General features: G+C 52.3%; 6 protein-coding genes across 6 annotated transcripts; 4 read left to right on the forward strand and 2 right to left on the reverse strand.

Moving 5' to 3' along the window:
- Positions 1 to 2,654: 2,654 nt before the first annotated feature.
- T310_4739 (uncharacterized protein) lies at positions 2,655 to 3,500 on the forward strand (the record flags this gene model as incomplete). Its single annotated transcript, XM_013472391.1, has 1 exon — positions 2,655 to 3,500. The coding sequence occupies one exon, from the start codon at positions 2,655 to 2,657 to the stop codon at positions 3,498 to 3,500; it is 846 nt and encodes a 281-aa protein (XP_013327845.1).
- Positions 3,501 to 4,592: 1,092 nt separating this feature from the next.
- On the reverse strand, positions 4,593 to 7,258 carry T310_4740 (Integral peroxisomal membrane protein; the record flags this gene model as incomplete). Its single annotated transcript, XM_013472392.1, has 6 exons — positions 4,593 to 4,665; positions 4,785 to 4,908; positions 5,060 to 5,126; positions 5,176 to 5,188; positions 5,477 to 5,976; positions 6,026 to 7,258. The coding sequence occupies 6 exons, from the start codon at positions 7,256 to 7,258 to the stop codon at positions 4,593 to 4,595; spliced, it is 2,010 nt and encodes a 669-aa protein (XP_013327846.1).
- A 924-nt stretch (positions 7,259 to 8,182) lies between these two features.
- Positions 8,183 to 9,418, reverse strand: T310_4741 (uncharacterized protein; the record flags this gene model as incomplete). Its single annotated transcript, XM_013472393.1, has 5 exons — positions 8,183 to 8,548; positions 8,763 to 8,855; positions 9,089 to 9,134; positions 9,200 to 9,258; positions 9,311 to 9,418. 5 exons carry the CDS (start codon positions 9,416 to 9,418, stop codon positions 8,183 to 8,185), a joined length of 672 nt encoding a protein of 223 aa, XP_013327847.1.
- A 1,151-nt stretch (positions 9,419 to 10,569) lies between these two features.
- Positions 10,570 to 12,299, forward strand: T310_4742 (uncharacterized protein; the record flags this gene model as incomplete). Its single annotated transcript, XM_013472394.1, has 4 exons — positions 10,570 to 11,017; positions 11,077 to 11,660; positions 11,736 to 11,899; positions 11,948 to 12,299. 4 exons carry the CDS (start codon positions 10,570 to 10,572, stop codon positions 12,297 to 12,299), a joined length of 1,548 nt encoding a protein of 515 aa, XP_013327848.1.
- Positions 12,300 to 12,931: 632 nt separating this feature from the next.
- Positions 12,932 to 13,464, forward strand: T310_4743 (Cochaperone Pam16; the record flags this gene model as incomplete). The annotated part of the gene is made up of 2 exons (XM_013472395.1): positions 12,932 to 12,934; positions 13,030 to 13,464. 2 exons carry the CDS (start codon positions 12,932 to 12,934, stop codon positions 13,462 to 13,464), a joined length of 438 nt encoding a protein of 145 aa, XP_013327849.1.
- Positions 13,465 to 14,758: 1,294 nt separating this feature from the next.
- On the forward strand, positions 14,759 to 17,183 carry T310_4744 (L-galactose dehydrogenase (L-GalDH); the record flags this gene model as incomplete). Its single annotated transcript, XM_013472396.1, has 3 exons — positions 14,759 to 16,216; positions 16,467 to 16,529; positions 16,617 to 17,183. 3 exons carry the CDS (start codon positions 14,759 to 14,761, stop codon positions 17,181 to 17,183), a joined length of 2,088 nt encoding a protein of 695 aa, XP_013327850.1.
- Positions 17,184 to 17,266: the final 83 nt, after the last annotated feature.

Genomic DNA, 17,266 nt, shown 5'->3' on the forward strand with positions numbered 1-17,266 from the left:
TGCGCAAGGCGCGGTGGAGTAATTGCCCAGACTGGGATATGACCCGGCGGAAACGGGACGATAACGAACGCACGAGATAGGGAACGAAGGAAGGGCGGATAACAGACAGAGGAAAGACGAAGACTGCGCAGAGGCAGCAAGCAAAGGAGTGACAACCGTTCTCGAGCGACGTCGAGGGTCGGGGGGGCAGGAGAGAGGGAGCAGAGGGGGAAAAAAAAAGGAAAAGAAGGAACGAGGACGGAGACGGAGAACTGGAGAGAGATCGAGTCGGGGCGATCGAATGAATTGGGCTCGGTCCCAACTGTTTGGGCTTCGTTCAGGAGCCAGGACCAGCGGGTGCGCGCTGCGGAACGACAAGAGACCCAGGAGGCCGTCGAGCTAGCAGCGGGACTAGCGATGAATTATGATCTCGGGTCGAGAACAGGACGATCTCGCCACGCCGCTGACGGGCTAGGCGAAGGAAATTGGCTCTGACAGGAGTTAAGCAGGCAGGCTTTGGGCGCCGTTTGGTCGTTAGCGACCGGGGGACGGCGAGAGGGCGCGTTAGGGGCTCCGAGGACCAGGGACGGGGGCCCCTTGCTGCTGTTAGGCCGCGTTAGCGCGGGCGCCGCGGCCCCTGGGCTGGATTATTATTGTGGATAGTGTGTTCGCGCTGGCCGGCGCTGGCTTGCTCGCGTGTCCGGGCCGGCAGTGGACCCGAACGATCAATCTGGGGCTGAATAATAACGCATGGAAAAATTCTGACGCCTGAGGGCAGAGTGCTGGCAGATGCTGGTTCAGAATATTAAAGAATAAAGATGAATACGAAAGGCACATTACGCGGTGGCGCGGGCGGATCGCGGGGTTGGGTGGCCGCTATTGGCCCATCGTGCTTGCAGACACGGAACATGCCGATGGAAGTCTGGTAAGTTGTGAATATGCCAGCTGAAGTTCCAGCGAGCATGCGGAAAAACAGTCCTCCGTATCTGAACCATGCAGGTCAGAATGGTCATGGCTAGCGACGCCGATCAGCAGGTGTTTGCGAACTACGAAGAACCATGACACACAGCAGATCCGTACGGAAGACTACGTTCCTTTCATCATATTGCAGGATCTTGCTGATGCGGGCTGAGGGCGGGTACCGGCCCGCATGGCGTGCCCATTGGCCGGGGCTCCTTGCAGACGGTACAGTAGCAATGCAGCCTGCTCAGTCAGACTTCAGTGGGAACTGGGAGGTTCTCTCTCCCACTGATCGGAATGCGGGTGGAGCGAGCTAATTGGATGGGTGCTAAAAAAAAAAGGGTGAAATATTCCATATAGCGGCAGGTGTTGAACTGTTGATACGGCCAGCAGAAACACACCCAGACTGCCATCCATCGGCATTCGAGTCGACGTCAAGACGACGTCAACGTGCAACGTCTTGGACAGCCCTGTCTTGACATTGCGACTGGCTCGTGGCATGCACGAAGCATGCAGCATGCCACGAGATTATTTGACGAGTCGGGCATTAGAATTCTTCACGAAATAGGCGGCGCCCCTGACTAGGCTGCATCAGGCAAGGCGGGAAGCGAGCTGGTTGGAGGCGGCAACCCGCAGCAGAATCCGACTGGGCGAGCCGTCCCAAAGACAGAGATGGCTGCTTAGCTAAGCTAAGGCCGGCGCTGCCCGCGGGCTCTTCGTTCCTTCCCTGCGCGGCAGTCGGTAATTTAGCAAACTCTGCTGCTCCGTGCTCCTTCCTGTCCGGGATGAACTGTGGCGTCGCGGCAGTCGCAGCCGTGGCGCAGGACCATGCCCAGTGTTTCAGGTGCCCGCCTGGCATCGAATCACGGTGCGTGTCTGCCGAGATCAAACAGCATCTGTTTCAGCTGCTTCAGAGATTATTACGGTGTATTATATGGCTACCGTTGCATCATTATTATGCCAGATCAACAGGTGGATCGGACGAACTGCAACTGCAATTATACACTTACTAACCTACTACTGGGGTTGTCTACGGAGTATAGAGTACAGAGAAATCGAGGAATTGTTCCTTAAATTTATTCCAGAGCAACAATGAAGCTTAGCCAATTCGATATGTTTACGTAAGGTCCAGCAAGATGAAAGTATTATCGTTTCAATGATTCCAGGAAATACTGAATCTTCACTCGCTCTTACCTGTTAGGTATGCAACCAATTATATATTATCGCTGCTAACTACCTAATTAGATTAACACATTTCTACAGAGTTTATACTTGAGAACCAACAATTGGTGTTGTATACTTTGACTATTTTTGAGAAAATATATTCCTTCTTTCTTCTTCTTCTTCTTTTTCTTTCTTTTTTTTTTACTTTACTTTACTTTTCTTTTACTTTTCTTTTTTATTTTTTTTAATTAATTTTTCTTTAAAAAAAATACAATGAACTGAAGCTATAGTTTGCCTCGTCTAGTGCTCTGCTGCATCCAAGCTTGGGCCACATCCGATCGACCACACTCATGACGCCATGCCATGCGTCACTGTACGACAGTGTTGTACCCCGCAAAGGACAGTGTCCAATATAGCATTATAATTATTAATCAATCGCACGCTACAAGGCTATTCCCTCGTTTCTAATTTCATGCTCAATTGAAGAGATCATTACTCAATCTGCTACCTACGATTAAATGAATTGTTTTTTTTCTAATTGACTCCCTGCTATGCCACCGCACGTCCTCCTCCTCGGCGGCCATGGCAAGGTCGCCCTGCACCTGACGCCTCTGCTTCTGGCCCGCTCGTGGAACGTCACCAGCGTGATCCGCAACCCGGAGCACGAGAAGGAGATCCTGCAGCTGGGCAGCGGCCACGGCCTCCAGGGCAAAGGCAAAGGCAAAGGCAAGGTGGAGGTCCTCGTGTCCAGTCTGGATGACGTCAAGAGCGATGCCGACGCCCAGGCCATCCTCGACAAAGTGCAGCCCGACTACGTCGTGTGGTCTGCAGGCGCGGGCGGCAAAGGCGGACCGGAGCGAACGTATGCCATCGACCAGAACGCCGCCAAGCACTTCATCGCGACGGCGTTGGCGTCGCCGCGCGTGAAAAAGTTCCTGCTCATCTCGCACCTGGGCAGCCGCCGCAACAAGCCCGCGTGGATGACCGACGACGACTGGCGGCACCTGCAGCACGTCAACCACGACCTGCTGCCGACGTACGCCAAGGCGAAGCTCGAGGCGGACGAGTACCTGACGGCGCGGGCGGAGCTGCGGAGGAGACAGTTCCCCGACAGCCCCTTCCAGTACATCCTGCTGCGGCCCGGGTGGCTGTCGGATGAGCGTGCGACAGGGAGGGTTGCGCTGGGGAAGACGGGTGCGCAGGGCAAGGTGACGCGCGAGGACGTGGCGATTGTGGCGGACCGGCTACTGGCGAGGGACGACACGCATGGCTGGTATGACCTGCTGAATGGCGACGAGCCGATTGACGAGGCGGTCGAGAGGGTTGTCCGGGAGGGAGTGGATGCGGTGGAGGGGGAGGATGTCGAGGGGATGATCAAGCGATTCAATTTGCAGTAGAAGCAATTTGTGTACAGACTAGGATACCAGTGATGCAGAGTAATAATCAGAATTATACGTAACCCACATACCGTCTATCCATTCTCCTGGATTACGTATTATCAACTGCAAGATAGTGTTGAGTATGCAGTTAAGGGAGAGATTAGATTTGAATTCCTGGGCTGGCTATTATCATTATCATCAATCTTACTATCATTGACTTGACTATATATTGACTACTATATTGACTGCACTGTACATGTAGCCATGTAGTAGTTATTGTATATGGTCATATGCGGTCTCTGGTATTTGGTCGCGTGAGCACTTACTTTACGAGTACTTTACTAGCAGGGTAATAATAATATGGGGACAGTTCCTTAGAAAAGAAAGTGTATAAATGTCCCACTCTTTTTTTTTTCCCCCTTCAGCCTGTATGTGCATACCTAACCTAGGTACATACTCTTAAGTAAGGGTCTAATCGACAGTACTCCGTACATAAGGCTTTTTCCTTCTGAAGAATCCTTTACTCCGTACGGAGTAGTTAGGTCCATAGGTCAGGTACCTAACCCGAGTTCCACTGTTAGGCACCTAGTCAATGGAGAGACAAGTCAGTCCCAGTCTCCACTTAATTTAAATTAATAAGGTATTATTATCGTTCCGTCCGTCCCGTTCCGTTCCAAACAAAATAATTACTCCATATAATACGACTGTGAGTCATACATATATTATGGAATCCACTCGTTAGTTAGTTAACTAGTTAGTTAGGCAGACATTACCTAAACATTAGGTTGTGTTGGGTTGGGTACCCATATGTATGTATGTACTGTACAGTACATTACCTACCTACCCAATCTACGGAGTATATCCAAGACCTCATATATCATAACGCGCAGTACAGTACTCGAAGCCAGAGCCAAGTCAAAGTTTTTTTTTAAAAAAAAAAGGCTGAAATGCTGTTTATATTGTTTATTATTGAAGCTGGAAGGCTAGTAGAAGTGCAAAGTTTGAAAAAAAAAAGAAAGAAACAGAGGGGGCAAAAAAAGAAAAAGAAAAAAGAAGAAAAAAGAAGAAAAAAAGAAAAGTGGAGTTAGTAAACTCTATCGAATAATTAATTTATTCTTGAGTCTCGACCGCGATGATCTTCATCTTCCCTTTTTTTTCTTCTCTTTCCGATTTTTCTTTCTTCCTTTCTTTTAGTTTAATTTGATTTAATTTAATATAACTTCTTCGAGAAAGTAAATTGAAAAAAAGAGAGAGAGAAAAAAAGGAAAGGTAAAATATGTAGTGTACTGTACAATCACACACAGAGAGTGAAAGGTTAGATAGATAGAATAAGTGCATGTATGTACAGTACTAGGCAATTCTCCCCTCATACTGTTTAGCTGGCTGGCTAGCTGGCTGGCTTGGATAGGTAGTGCATTAATATTACCTACACAAGTAAGTACAGTACATACATATGCTTCATCACATCACATCACTGTGCATATGCACATGCATATGCAGATACATTGCATTGCATTGCATTGCATTTCATTACATTGGGTGGTATAGTATGTTATATTATAATATTAGGTACATACTACTACCCCTGCAGCTTGAGTAGAGTGCAGTGCAGTACACATGTGAAAATGCATTCACCTCCCTGATCTATCTATGTACACATATCTATTTTATTTTATCCCCTGTTATTTCTTACCTCTAGGTTATATCTGCATATGCAGATGGAATGATTTTGGCAGGGATTTTTTTTTACTGCCGCTTTTAGCTCTCTTGTCTGCAGATAAAGTCGAGAAGAATTACTCCGTATTTAGGGCAATTAGTCATCACTGTACTCCGTACTAAGAATACTCATCAATTCATCTCATCAATACTCCGTAATAATACTACCAATGCAAGAATACTGCTAACTCAATCCCATGTTGACATCATCCCCAAGCCCAAACTCCCGTTCGGCCCTCTCCGTCCCTCCCGTCGCGCGAGCCCCCCATCGGTCCAACCGATCCTGTGCTTCTTCGATTTCTCGCTTCCGGATGCTCGCGCTGTCCGTCTCCCCGCTCCCTCCGGTTCCGCTGCCTCTCCGCCGACGCAGCGAACTGGACACGCTCTTCTGCCCCGGGCTGCTGCTATACGTATCGTAGCTGCTGCCCACAGCATTGCTGAAGGAGGCGCTGCGCGAGTTCTGGATGCTGACAGGCCGCGAGGCAGTCCCGTTCGGTCCGCTGGGGGGTGAACTCCCAGAGCTCACGCCCGTGTCGCCCTTCGACCCCGCGCTGCTGTTCTTCATATCCTTGGACCCGCCAAACCACCGTCTTTTCCGTGTGGAAGAAGACGACGTAGAAGGAGCAGTCACGCTGGCTGCATCGTCCTGCGTATCTGCTGTTTCAGCCTTCTCGCCAGAAGCATTCTCATCCACCTCGACCAGTTCGGCATCGCGGTACCATTTCCGACGACGAGTATACCGACCCCAGCCATCCTGTCCGCGCCGACCATCCTGCCACTGTAGACAATTAGAATATTTCTATGAGAAGAGACGTCTGCTTGCCTACCTTATTGTCATAGTAAATCCACCCACCTCCATCTCCCGAATCATCTCCCCCCTCGATTCGCCATGTACTGCCTTCCACCCATCGCCACACGGCATTCCCTCCCTTCACTTCGGGGAGCTCAAAATAGTCCTTGGGCGGGACCGGGTTCAGATGTTCATCGGTCCAGGCGGCCCGTTCATGCGGAAAGAGGGAGTAGGTCCATCCAATGCCCAGCCACCGTCGCTGGTTCTCGTATATAATGAAAGTGAACCGAATGCCCGCAGAGTCGCCACCCCGGTTCTTCGTCGTGATCGCGGTAGCATGTCCATACGTCTGGGATTGGGTCCTTTCCCTGGCGCGATTGCTGGTCACGTCGGAAGAGAAGTCGAGACCCGTCAGAAAACTGCAGATCCGACGGACCGTAAGAGACCGCCATAAGATGACACGCGCCACTCGCGCCGGCCGGGAGTGGTAGGTGAGGATGATGGTGCCGACAGTCAAGACGACGCGGCGCGTCGTGATGATGCAAAAGGGAGGGAGTGTGAGCAGGATCCAGATTGGCGTCACACACAAAATCCGGATGAACAGGGCCGTCAAAGCCGGCCTGGTCGTGGCCGAGGTCGCCGTCTGCTGTGTGGACAGGAATTCCGTCATCTCCAATAGGGGCTCCAGCAGGATGTTGCATCGCGTCGTAAACTCCCTCATCGTCTCGACAATCTCGTCCAAGCTCTTGTGGTGTCGTGTCAACGAGCCCTCCGAGGACTGCCGCCTATGCCCGTGTTTCTCCCCCGTCAGGCCAGTGGACGACAACGGGGAGTAGCGTCTCGAATACATGCCCAGGATCAAGCCAGTCACCACGAGGATCGGGCCTGCCCACAAGATAATGGCATCCGAGTACAGGACGATGGCCCAGAAGCCGGCCACCAGCAGGAAGCTCTCCCATGGGTCTCCGCTGGACCATGACAGCAGGCCGACCAGCTTGTTCAAGGGCAGGATGAACGGATGGGAATAGGCCAACGCTCGTGTGACGGGCGGCGGCGTCGCCACGAGCAGAGGGGATTTTCGATGAACAATTACGCTGGAGCGCTGGCGGGAGGTGAGGGAGGAGCCGGTTATGGTCGTCGGTGAGAAGGCAGCCACCGTGGGCGGGTTGGAGTCCCGGACTGGCTGCGCGCCATTATCCTGTGGGTATGACGGCGGTGACATGGATTCGATCCACGGAGTTTCTGAAAGAGGTGTCAGAAGAAGATCCATCATCTGGGACTCATGACTCGAAGAGAAATGGCGGGAGAGCAAAAAAAAGAAAAGGCAAAGAAAGCAAGCGCTGGGCGGAATGTCAATTACCAAGAGCTGCCATGCACAAGCGCAGTGGATTCCGGCGTCAGCCTGGACAGGATCATTGCGGGCGTGGCACGTCACGGCGACAACGCGCTGGAACGGGGACGTCAACAGAAAGAATAAGGCATAGGCTGGCCTCGAATGATCGTGGTATGATCTTAGCTAGCAGGCACGGCCATGACGAGGCGATCGCCTGCGGGGATGGAAGTCGGCGGAGAGTCGATCGCGGTGTTGGCAGGCAAGGCATGTGACCGCCGGAGCTCGGCAGCGCCCAAGTCACATGTCGGTGAGGACTCTCGCGTCTTATTGGAGTGGTCGACGACGATTATCAGGCCTATTTTCTGGACTTCTTTCCCTTTTTGCTCTCTTTCTTTTTTCTCGTCTTATTTCTACGGGCGAATGATAAGAATCATCGCTTCTTATCCGACCTCGGCAGCACTGATCTCCAGCTTGCAGATCACACGTGACCCGATGGGTCTGATAAGCTAGCTCCTTTGGCCCTATTCAATGCCCTTACTCCGTAAATAGGTAGATTTCTAGGCTGGATGGGAGTTATTCTTACTCCTTCATACGGAGTACACCTCTACATTACTTCTGTGGACTTTCTTGTGCTCAACTGGCCATGGCATGTCGAGGGTTTAGTTATAAATTTGACTGGTAGCACACAGGTGGGTACAGTTAGAGACTGCATGGAATCCATCACGAACAGTCGGTCAGTCAGCTTGCTTCTCAGGCAAAAAGATAAGGCCAATTAATAACAGGGAACACATTCCATTACCCAGACACACGTAATGATTCGTGTAGTCACAGGTGAACCACTTCCCGACTGCTAGTATTCACCTAATTATTCTTGAAGTAAACCGCTTCGTTGTCTGATGCGCGTGCATTCTCCTTCTGAAACAGCTGCTCCTCAGAATCGTTCCGCCAATGATCCGACGGAGCATCGGCATTGGCAGCTGGCATGTGTGCTCGACTCTCCACGCCAGGCAATTTTCCCACTTTGCGCTTGTTGGACGACATCGCCGACAGCTCGTGAGAACGGCCATGGGAGGAGGGATATTCGGAGCCCAGTGACTTGACGACGTGCTTGAGCCAAACGGCTTTCAGCGAGGGTGCATTGGCTGCCATGATGCCCACCTGGATCTCAATCGCCGACACCAGCAGCAGTTTCGCCAACGGGTATGTGAAATCGGGGTTGCTTCCGAACTGGACCAGCGTCACCAGGCGGATCAACGACACAATTGGAGAGCAGCCTCCCAGGGTGATAATACAAATGAGTCCGATCCGACGGCGGACACTGGCTTGAATGCTCCAGAGCGGCCGAATTGGCAGGGCAAGAATAACTAAATCAGTGAAGATACACTTGGGACAGAGTCAGTAACCGCAAAGCCAGGAACGTGAGGCGTATTTCGAAACGTACAAAGGATGCAGCGGTGTAATAGATAATGTCGATTCTGATGCACTTGACGGTGGGATAGAGCGGCGGCTCTATGGAGGCTCTGATGTCTTTACACTGCAGGCAGAAAAGCAACCACATGGTAATGGTCATCAGAGTATTGAGAGCCAAGGTGGCTTAAGTGGCGTATTTGAAAGCCGCATTATGCACGATCCGAAGGTAAAAGAGCAGGATGGTCGTCTTAATGATCCAGTGCATGAAAACATAGTATATCGACTCGGCGAAGATGACCTGGGCGTTTTAGCTGTTGGCTTTTTTGGACATAAGAGGATCTTGTTGATCGCACATACTCGAAAGATCATCAGCAGGTTTTCGGTGCTAATGGCAGTGATCGATCTGTGGTGGTATCCTTCAGTTAGCCAGGTCTTAATAGATCAATAACGACGAGTTGGGCCACTTACAGCCCGGCTCCATAGCGCAAGAAGATATACAAAATGGCCTGTTGTCCGGCGCTGAAGAACTGATTCCTGTCAGCAGGGCCTTCATGTCGTCAAACGACAAAAAGTACCAACCAAAATCGAGGTCATAAACCAGTCATCCCACTTAAAGCTCCTCACGATAAACCAACGTGAGTAGATACGGAGGAAGATGGAGGCGGTTCCAATGATGTAGAAGGACATTGCGACGCCGTAAGTAGCAGCCTGCAGTGCATTGAGCATCCTGCTGTCTCAACCCGAGCCAGACATCAACAGAGAGAAAGCATAATCGTTTCTGGACAGAAGAAAACAACGCACACTCGTCCCTGAGAGAAATGGATAGAGAAGACGGGTTTTACCACAAAGTCATGGCAAATATCCCTCCTGCTTCTGTATTGATCATTTGGTCCTAATTAGCTATTCATAACAAGAACAATAAAAATAATGAGTATCCTTCATTCAGTTCTACCCAGCACCCTGGCTGGAACTTTGGCAGTCTCCATAACGCGGAACGGCTCTGTTCCAGACCCTTGTAGACGAGGAACAGATCAGCGGTACTTCTACTATGGCTGACAGCAGATATGTGTATTAATTTAGAGGTAATGGTTTTTTCCTCCCTTTATTGGCTTGACTGCCACTCAACACAGTCCATCCAGAGCAGTGAGTTGCATGGACTGTCGCTATATCATGTCGACTACACCTTCGGTACCGTTTTTCAGTGACACGAACTAGTTTAAGCCAGGTGCTTTCGGGTCAACAACGCCTCTCAGATTGGACGCTCAGATAGACAGGATGGAGACGTCTGCCGTCCGCCATGCGCAGGCTTGGGCTCTGGCAGCTTTGACAGGTGACGATCGTTTCATCGCGATGATTATCCGCCAACCAGCTTTTTTTTCCCCTCGCGCGCTGGTGGGCCAGCAGCTGTTAAGGCGGATTGCTGGGACTTTTATATACGCGTGAGACGACCTTATTTGGACCTGACAGAAGCTTAGCTGTCCTGCAGACCTCCATCTACATCTACAAATCGCCCACCCTGGCCTTGTCTCGCATCCGCATTCTTCACGCTAGGAAAGCATTTCCACTTCCCCGGCATCAGCTGCGGAGCATTAGTGATGGCCTGGATGCATCTACGTTGCGTCTTCTTCCGTCTTCGGCACGCAGGCTGTCCAGATGGAGCCCCTCATTTTACTTGTGTCTGGGTTATACCTGCTGGAGAACGGACAGGTGAATTTTGCTAAAATGTCTCCTGGCTTGTCCCTGAGAGTGTATCTCTCCCATTGGGGTTCTGGTGTCCAGACTGGGGTCTCCCAGGTGGCTTATCCTGTCACTCGAGATTATTGTTTGTTGTCGAGAACATGTCGCAGCCAGCGTGGCCCAATGTCTCCGGTTCTCTTGGCGAGATATTGCCTACAGAGCTGGGGAGAATCGCCATTATCTCCATCATTCTGGGGCACTGCTTCCATCTCTCTATCCGCAATGTTGAGATCGATTTCCGGATCTGGTCTCTGTTGGGTCTCTATGCCACCCTCTGGGTTGTGCTAACGGGGCTTTATGTGAACGTCTGTGACCTCCGTCTGCTGCAGGCCGTCAGGAATGCCTCTCTTTGCGGGCTTTTCTTCAACATCGGGTTGACTGCCAGCATCACGATTTACCGGTTATTTTCCCACCGAACTCGGCATTTCCAAGGGCCGTTCGGCGCCAAGCTGAGTCGGTTCTATGCAATCTGGCTGTCCTCCAAGTCGACCCAGTACCATTTCGAACTGAGGAAGCTGCATGAAATATATGGGGATTTCGTTCGCACGGGTAGGAATTTGAGTCTGCGCAGTCGATCCCGTTCACTTGAACACTGACCCTGCTCGAAGGACCTCGCGAGATATCGATCATCCGTCCGGCGGCGGTTTACGCGATCTATGGTCCTCAGTCAGAGTGCCGCAAAGCGACCTGGTACAGCCAAGTATCCGATGATCCGAATAAGTCGTCTGTTCATCTCTGTCGGGACCCGGAGCAGCATCGTCGTCGACGAAGAGCATGGGATCGAGGGTTTGGTATGAAAGGTATGAGCAACATGAGAGTTGATTATTTCTCTTTTTCAAGACCTGGGGAAGACCTAACTCTGGATGGCGGAGCAGCTCTCAAGACGTACGAACCAAGGATCCAATCCAAAATCGACGTTTTAATTAAACAACTGAAATCACGACAGAATAGCCCCGTCGATATTACCGCCTGGTCGATGTACCTCGCATTTGACATTATGGGGGCAGTCGGGTTTAGCAAAGACCTCCATCAGCTGGAAGACGGTGCTGAGCACTCGGCGATCAAAGATCTTCATGGTCAGATGGCAATTCTTGGTCTTTTGTCACCGGTTCCGTGGCTTCTATCGATGTTAGGTTCTCTTCCAGGCCTGACTGGTAGCTACAGAGGATTCTTTGACTATTGCAATAGGCAGGTAGAGGAAAAGAAAAAGGCACGGTTCTTCGCTTCAACTGATGTGGTGATCCAGCGCTAAAAGTTAAGATCATAGATATGGGAAGCCAACAAGAAAGAGGTGCCTGAGGATGCTTTCTCTTGGCTCCTGAAAGCGCGTGACGAGAAGGGTCAGTCGGCTCCTCCGACAGACCAGGCGCTCAATGAAGATGCTCGTGTCATCATTGTCGCGGGAAGGCGAGTCTTTCATCCTGAGTTCTCGTATTAGACTTTGCTGTGGTTAACAAGTAATTAACTCATTTTTAACAGCGACACGACAGCGATTACACTTGCGAATGCCATATTCTACCTCGTCGCCCATCCGTCTGTCTATCAACGTCTCCAAAAGATCGTGGACGGGCTATTCCCGGAAGGCGACGAAGCATTCGACTATGAGAAAGTCAAGAATATTCCATACCTCGATGCTATCATCAACGAAACGCTTCGTCTCAAGCCTGTCATACCAAGCGGCCAACCACGGCTGACCCCTCCGGGTGGTCTTCAGGTCGACGAGGTATGGATCCCGGGAGACACGATCGTGGCCATTCCGCAGTGGACGATTTTCCGGGACGAGCGATATTTTATCCGCGCAACGGAATTCCTCCCAGAGCGCTGGCTGTAGGGAAGGATCGCCTGATCAAGGATGAGCGGGCATTCTTCCCTTTTTCGCTTGGTGAGTCCCTTCCTTCTCTTCTCTTCTCACCAGCCCCTTTATCAGCTTTTAATAATAATAACTTCCTCTAGGTCCAAATGTCTGTGCTGGGAAACAGCTGGCCTTTGTTGAACTGCGGAGCGTGTTATCTCGCATCGCTCTGAATTTCGATATCTCCTTTGCACCGGGTGAAGATGGGGCGGCGTTCGATCAAGAGACCCATGATACTTTCACGCTTGTTATGGACAGCTTGAACCTTGTGTTTAAGGAGCGGAAGAGGAGTTAGCTAATCGATCTCAGTCAGACTGACTGTAGATTTGGGATGAGATAATATATATGCCAGTACTATAAGGAAACTCCTCTCCTCTTGTAATTCTCTCTTTAGTCTCTCATAAACTACTCTGTATACGATATCTGCTGTTGTCGTTCTAATTGTTTCGGACCTCCGACTCGCGCTAAGCCGCTTTGGGGCGGGCCAAAATTTTGCCGACATTGCCTCTCCGAACCCGCGCGGTCCATCGGATCCTGATACTGCTCAGCCCAACCCCATTCTCTCCTCCTTTCCTCTCGTGAGGTCTCCAACTCTTGATCAGTCGTGCATCATGGTAAGTTGCTTCGCTGACTGTCCTGGCTGCTTTCCTGCAGTGACTTCTCCCCCCTTCGCTCTATAATTGATGTCAGGATCGCCGTGGACTGACAGTTTGGCGGCAATTCCCAGGCGCATCGCATCATCGGGCAGATCGTCATCACCGGCGCACGGGTTTTCGGGCGTGCCTTTGCGGAGGCATACAAGCAGGCTGCTGCCACCTCCAGATACGCGGCAGAGGCGCGCAAGGGGAACATGTCCTCGGCCAACACCTATGCCTCCCACGGCCTCACCCTGGATGAGGCGTGCAAGATCCTCAACGTGAAACCCCCTCAGGCCGGCGAAACCAACCTGGAGGTAGTGACAGAGCGGTTCAAGAAGCTGTTCGACATGAACGACCCCAAAAAGGGCGGCAGTTTCTACCTGCAGAGCAAGGTCCTGCGGGCGCGGGAGCGGATCGAGATGGAGATCCGCGAGGCCGAACGCAAGGCCAAGATGGAAAAGGAGCTCAGGGAAGGCTGGCGGCCAAAGGTGTACAAGGACCGGTGACCAAGGTCAGGTCTTTGACTTGCTGGGACGGACTCAGATCTCGACTCCAATCGATCGCATACAGTTAACTATATGCCGACTTTCCTCTCCTTTCCGATTGTTTTCTGGCATGGAATAGACGATATATATCGGTCGCCTTCATGTCGACTGTTGCTATTGGGTTTGCAGCATAGCATGGCGTTCTCGGGGATTTTCTTTTCTTTTCTTTTCTGAGACCATGGGCGGAGACGCGATAGACCTGACTCTTCCCCTTGCGATTATTCTTCTGTCGCTCGCATCAGACCGGTTAGGTTTACGCTACACGCCGGTTCCAGGAACAGATATACAGTCTGTTTCTGTTTCTCCTTTAATAGATTTCGCTCGTGGATTTCATTCGATGATGTACAGTACCGCCACCCGGTGTTTATGGAGTTGGACAGCAGTATGGACGAGGCATGGGTGGGCTTGGGAGGGCGGAGGACCGCGATGCTGCGCGACGTCTCCTCCACATGTCTCCCACGATTCTCCGCTCTTGATTGATTACTTTTCCGCACATGGACAGACAGACAGCCTATGTATCTTAGCACTATATCCGGCTTCATGTATCTCTAGTCTTTTCGGCTGTAGCTGTCGGGCCAAGGCTCGCTAATGAAGCTACTCTATCCATTCGGAAGACCTCTCTCTGTAGATCTTCAACAGACAGTCAGTCAGTCTAAATAAATACTGGTGGAAGCCCTATTCTGCCGGAGTATTGCAAGCCGTACATACTCCGTACATGTAATTATCCATCTCGATCCATCACCGCCTTCCGATCTGATCGACAGGCACCATTGAATCAGCATTCATCGTCCAAATCTGCGAGATAACGGTGGTGCAGAAACACGATCATGCTCGCAAACTCGAGCTCGAACTCGAACTCGATAATTAGTCCTCACTTACTTCTGTTAGTCTCCTAGCAGACTGGCAGTGGGTCGGGCCAGGTCGGATGGCGCCATCCCGCGTGCAACGCTGGTGATTGATAATTTGTTGATTGATAAGAACGAGCTGATAATAAAAAAAAGTCATTTTACCATCCATTGCCACTCCAACACCACCTGTCCTGGGAGAGCAACTCTTTTCCTCCCTCGATTAGGACTCTTCTGTCCTTCTGAGCAGATACGTTTGTATGTGCAGAGTGCGTCCTTGTGCCCCCAGACTTCATCCTCATCCGTACCGTTGCCCCTCCCCCGCCTTTCGGAAGAAAAAGATCGATATCACCCCCTTGACGACTCTTCAGTTTTGACGTCTGCCACAACAGCTCTGAGGCATCCAGACCATGGGCCGTCCCTCCGTCCCGCTGTCGGCGGACCTCCCGCCGCTGATCTTCGGCACGAGCACCTTCAATTCGCAGTACAATCCCGATCCGTACGCGCTGCCCACGACGGAGCTCGTCCACCACGCCCTCTCCGCGGGGATTCGCGCCTTCGACACGTCGCCCTACTACGGCCCGGCAGAGGACCTGCTGGGCCGTGCCCTGGCCACCGATTTCGTCCGCGACAACTTCCCCCGCTACACGTACCGGCTCCTGACCAAGGTGGGCCGGATCGCGGCCTCGTCGTTCGATTACTCCCCGTCCTGGATCCGATATAGCGTCCGTCGCAGCTTGAAACGGCTGCGCACCTCGTACCTGGACGTGGTCTACTGCCATGATGTCGAGTTTGTCACTCCTCAGGAGGTGCTGGAGGCCGTGCGGGAGCTGCGCCGGATCCGCGACGCAGAGGGCACGATCCGTTATGTCGGCATCTCGGGGTACCCGGTTGATGTGCTGTGTTCGCTCGCAGAGATGGTCCTGAGGGAGACGGGTGAGCCCCTGGACGTGGTCATGTCCTACGCCAACTTCACGGTCCAGAACACCCGGTTGCTGACCGAGGGTCTGCCCCGTCTTCTCGCCGCGGGAGTCGATGTCGTCCCGAACGCGTCTCCCCTGGGGATGGGCCTGCTGCGCCGGCAAGGCGTGCCCATCGGCGGCATGGGAAATTGGCACCCTGCGCCGGACGGCCTGCGGAACGCCATCCACGCGGCCAGCAAATGGGTGGACGAACAGGACGAAAAGCTGGAAGTTGTCGCCATCCGATTCGCGCTCGAGACCTGGCTCCGCGAGGGAGCCTCTGCCGGCGCATTGGGACCGCCTCTGGCGCGTTCTGCGGACGCAGATGCCGGCTATCTGTCGGTGGCCCATCTCGGGACGGGCAATCGCTTGGGCGTCAGCGTCATGGGGGTCAGCAACCTGGACGAGTTGAACGAGATACTCCGCGTGTGGAGGAGTATTATCGACGGGCTGGAAACAGACGACGCTGAGGTGGCCAGCCAGGCTGACCACGCTGAGAAGAACCTCGACCAAAGCCACGATGAGAAAGCGACAAGCCAACTTCCTCCAGCTGTCCTCACACCAACAGAAGGACTGATCACGGACCGTGAATGGTCGCGCGCACGGCGGAAGCGCATCCAGGACCTGGCGCAGGGCATTCGCTCCATCCTGGGCCCCGAATGGGTCGATTACGCCTGGCCCAGTCCTGGACCGGACTTTGTCAATTTCCTCCCGGAAGAGCACCACCGGCTGAAGGCCACGTTAGAGGCAGAAGAGCGGGAAGCGATCAAACAGAATGACCAGAAAGAACAGACCGTCGGTGGTGATGGCAAGACGGGAGATATCAACGTGGACACGAGCGAGATCGATCCTGAAAAAGCAGCGGCAACGGCAACGGCAGGGCTGACTACACCGCCGCTGGAAGCGGTAGATAAATAGTGGTCATTTATTCATCAGAAGATACATATCCACCGACGACTTGCGATTTTATTATCCTCATTCTACTCTTTCTGTTCAAGAGATTCCCCTCCGTCATCTATCTACACCTACCTGCTTCTTCTTGTTGCAAATGCTATCTTATCTTATAATGTACTGTACAGATCTTGTGGAGGGAGGCTAGTCATGAATGTACATGAATGTACATGTATTTATGTACGATATACATAAGTATGTACAGTACAATGCAGTCCACTCTCTTCCCTCTTCAGTCCAGCATGGCTTTACTTATAAGGATCACACAGTGAGTCTCATCGAGAAATCTGAATACTGATCAAACAGCCTCCGACATCGTCGCTCTTTTCAAATCAGTATCCACGACATCATCCAGAACCGCTTCTCCCCTCTTTCTGGCCTCCAGCCGGGCGAGCTTCAACCTCCGCGTCGACCGCTCCGTCCTCCGCGTGATCCACCACGCCAGCAGGGTGGTAGCGATACAAGCCGCGACAAGCGCCATCGTGACCGCAAACGGGACAGTGTACTTCGGGGCATAACGACTGCGAAAGATCTGGGGGCCGATGGCGCCGCCGATCTGGCCGTAGCTGTTGACGAAGCCGATGGAGAAGGCGGAGCCGGTGGCGCGCCTGGTGGTCTGGACGCGCCACGGCCACATCATGGGGTACCAGGCGCTGGCGAGGGCGTTGGAGAGGACGGTGACGGCGTAGACGGCGCCGTTGCTGGGGTAGGCGTAGAGCACGCCGTAGCACACGAGGATGACGACCAGGAAGGAGAGCGGATACAGCGGGCGAGGCAGGCGGGCGCTGTCGGCCCAGACGCCGAAGACCCAGATGCAGAGGACGGTGAGGACCGAGGTGGGGATGTTGAGCAGTTGGGACGTGGCGATATCACTAGACAGAAGAATGTCAGGCTTGCGGAAAAAAAAAGGTCATTAACTTAACAGGTTGTTCCCTACGTAAACCCCAAATTAGCAATAACAGTCGGCTGATAAAAGGTCAGGCCCTGCGTGCCAACGGTGAAAAA

Source organism: Rasamsonia emersonii, assembly GCF_000968595.1.
Source record: "Rasamsonia emersonii CBS 393.64 chromosome Unknown ctg1118621760155, whole genome shotgun sequence".
NCBI lineage: Eukaryota > Fungi > Ascomycota > Eurotiomycetes > Eurotiales > Trichocomaceae > Rasamsonia > Rasamsonia emersonii.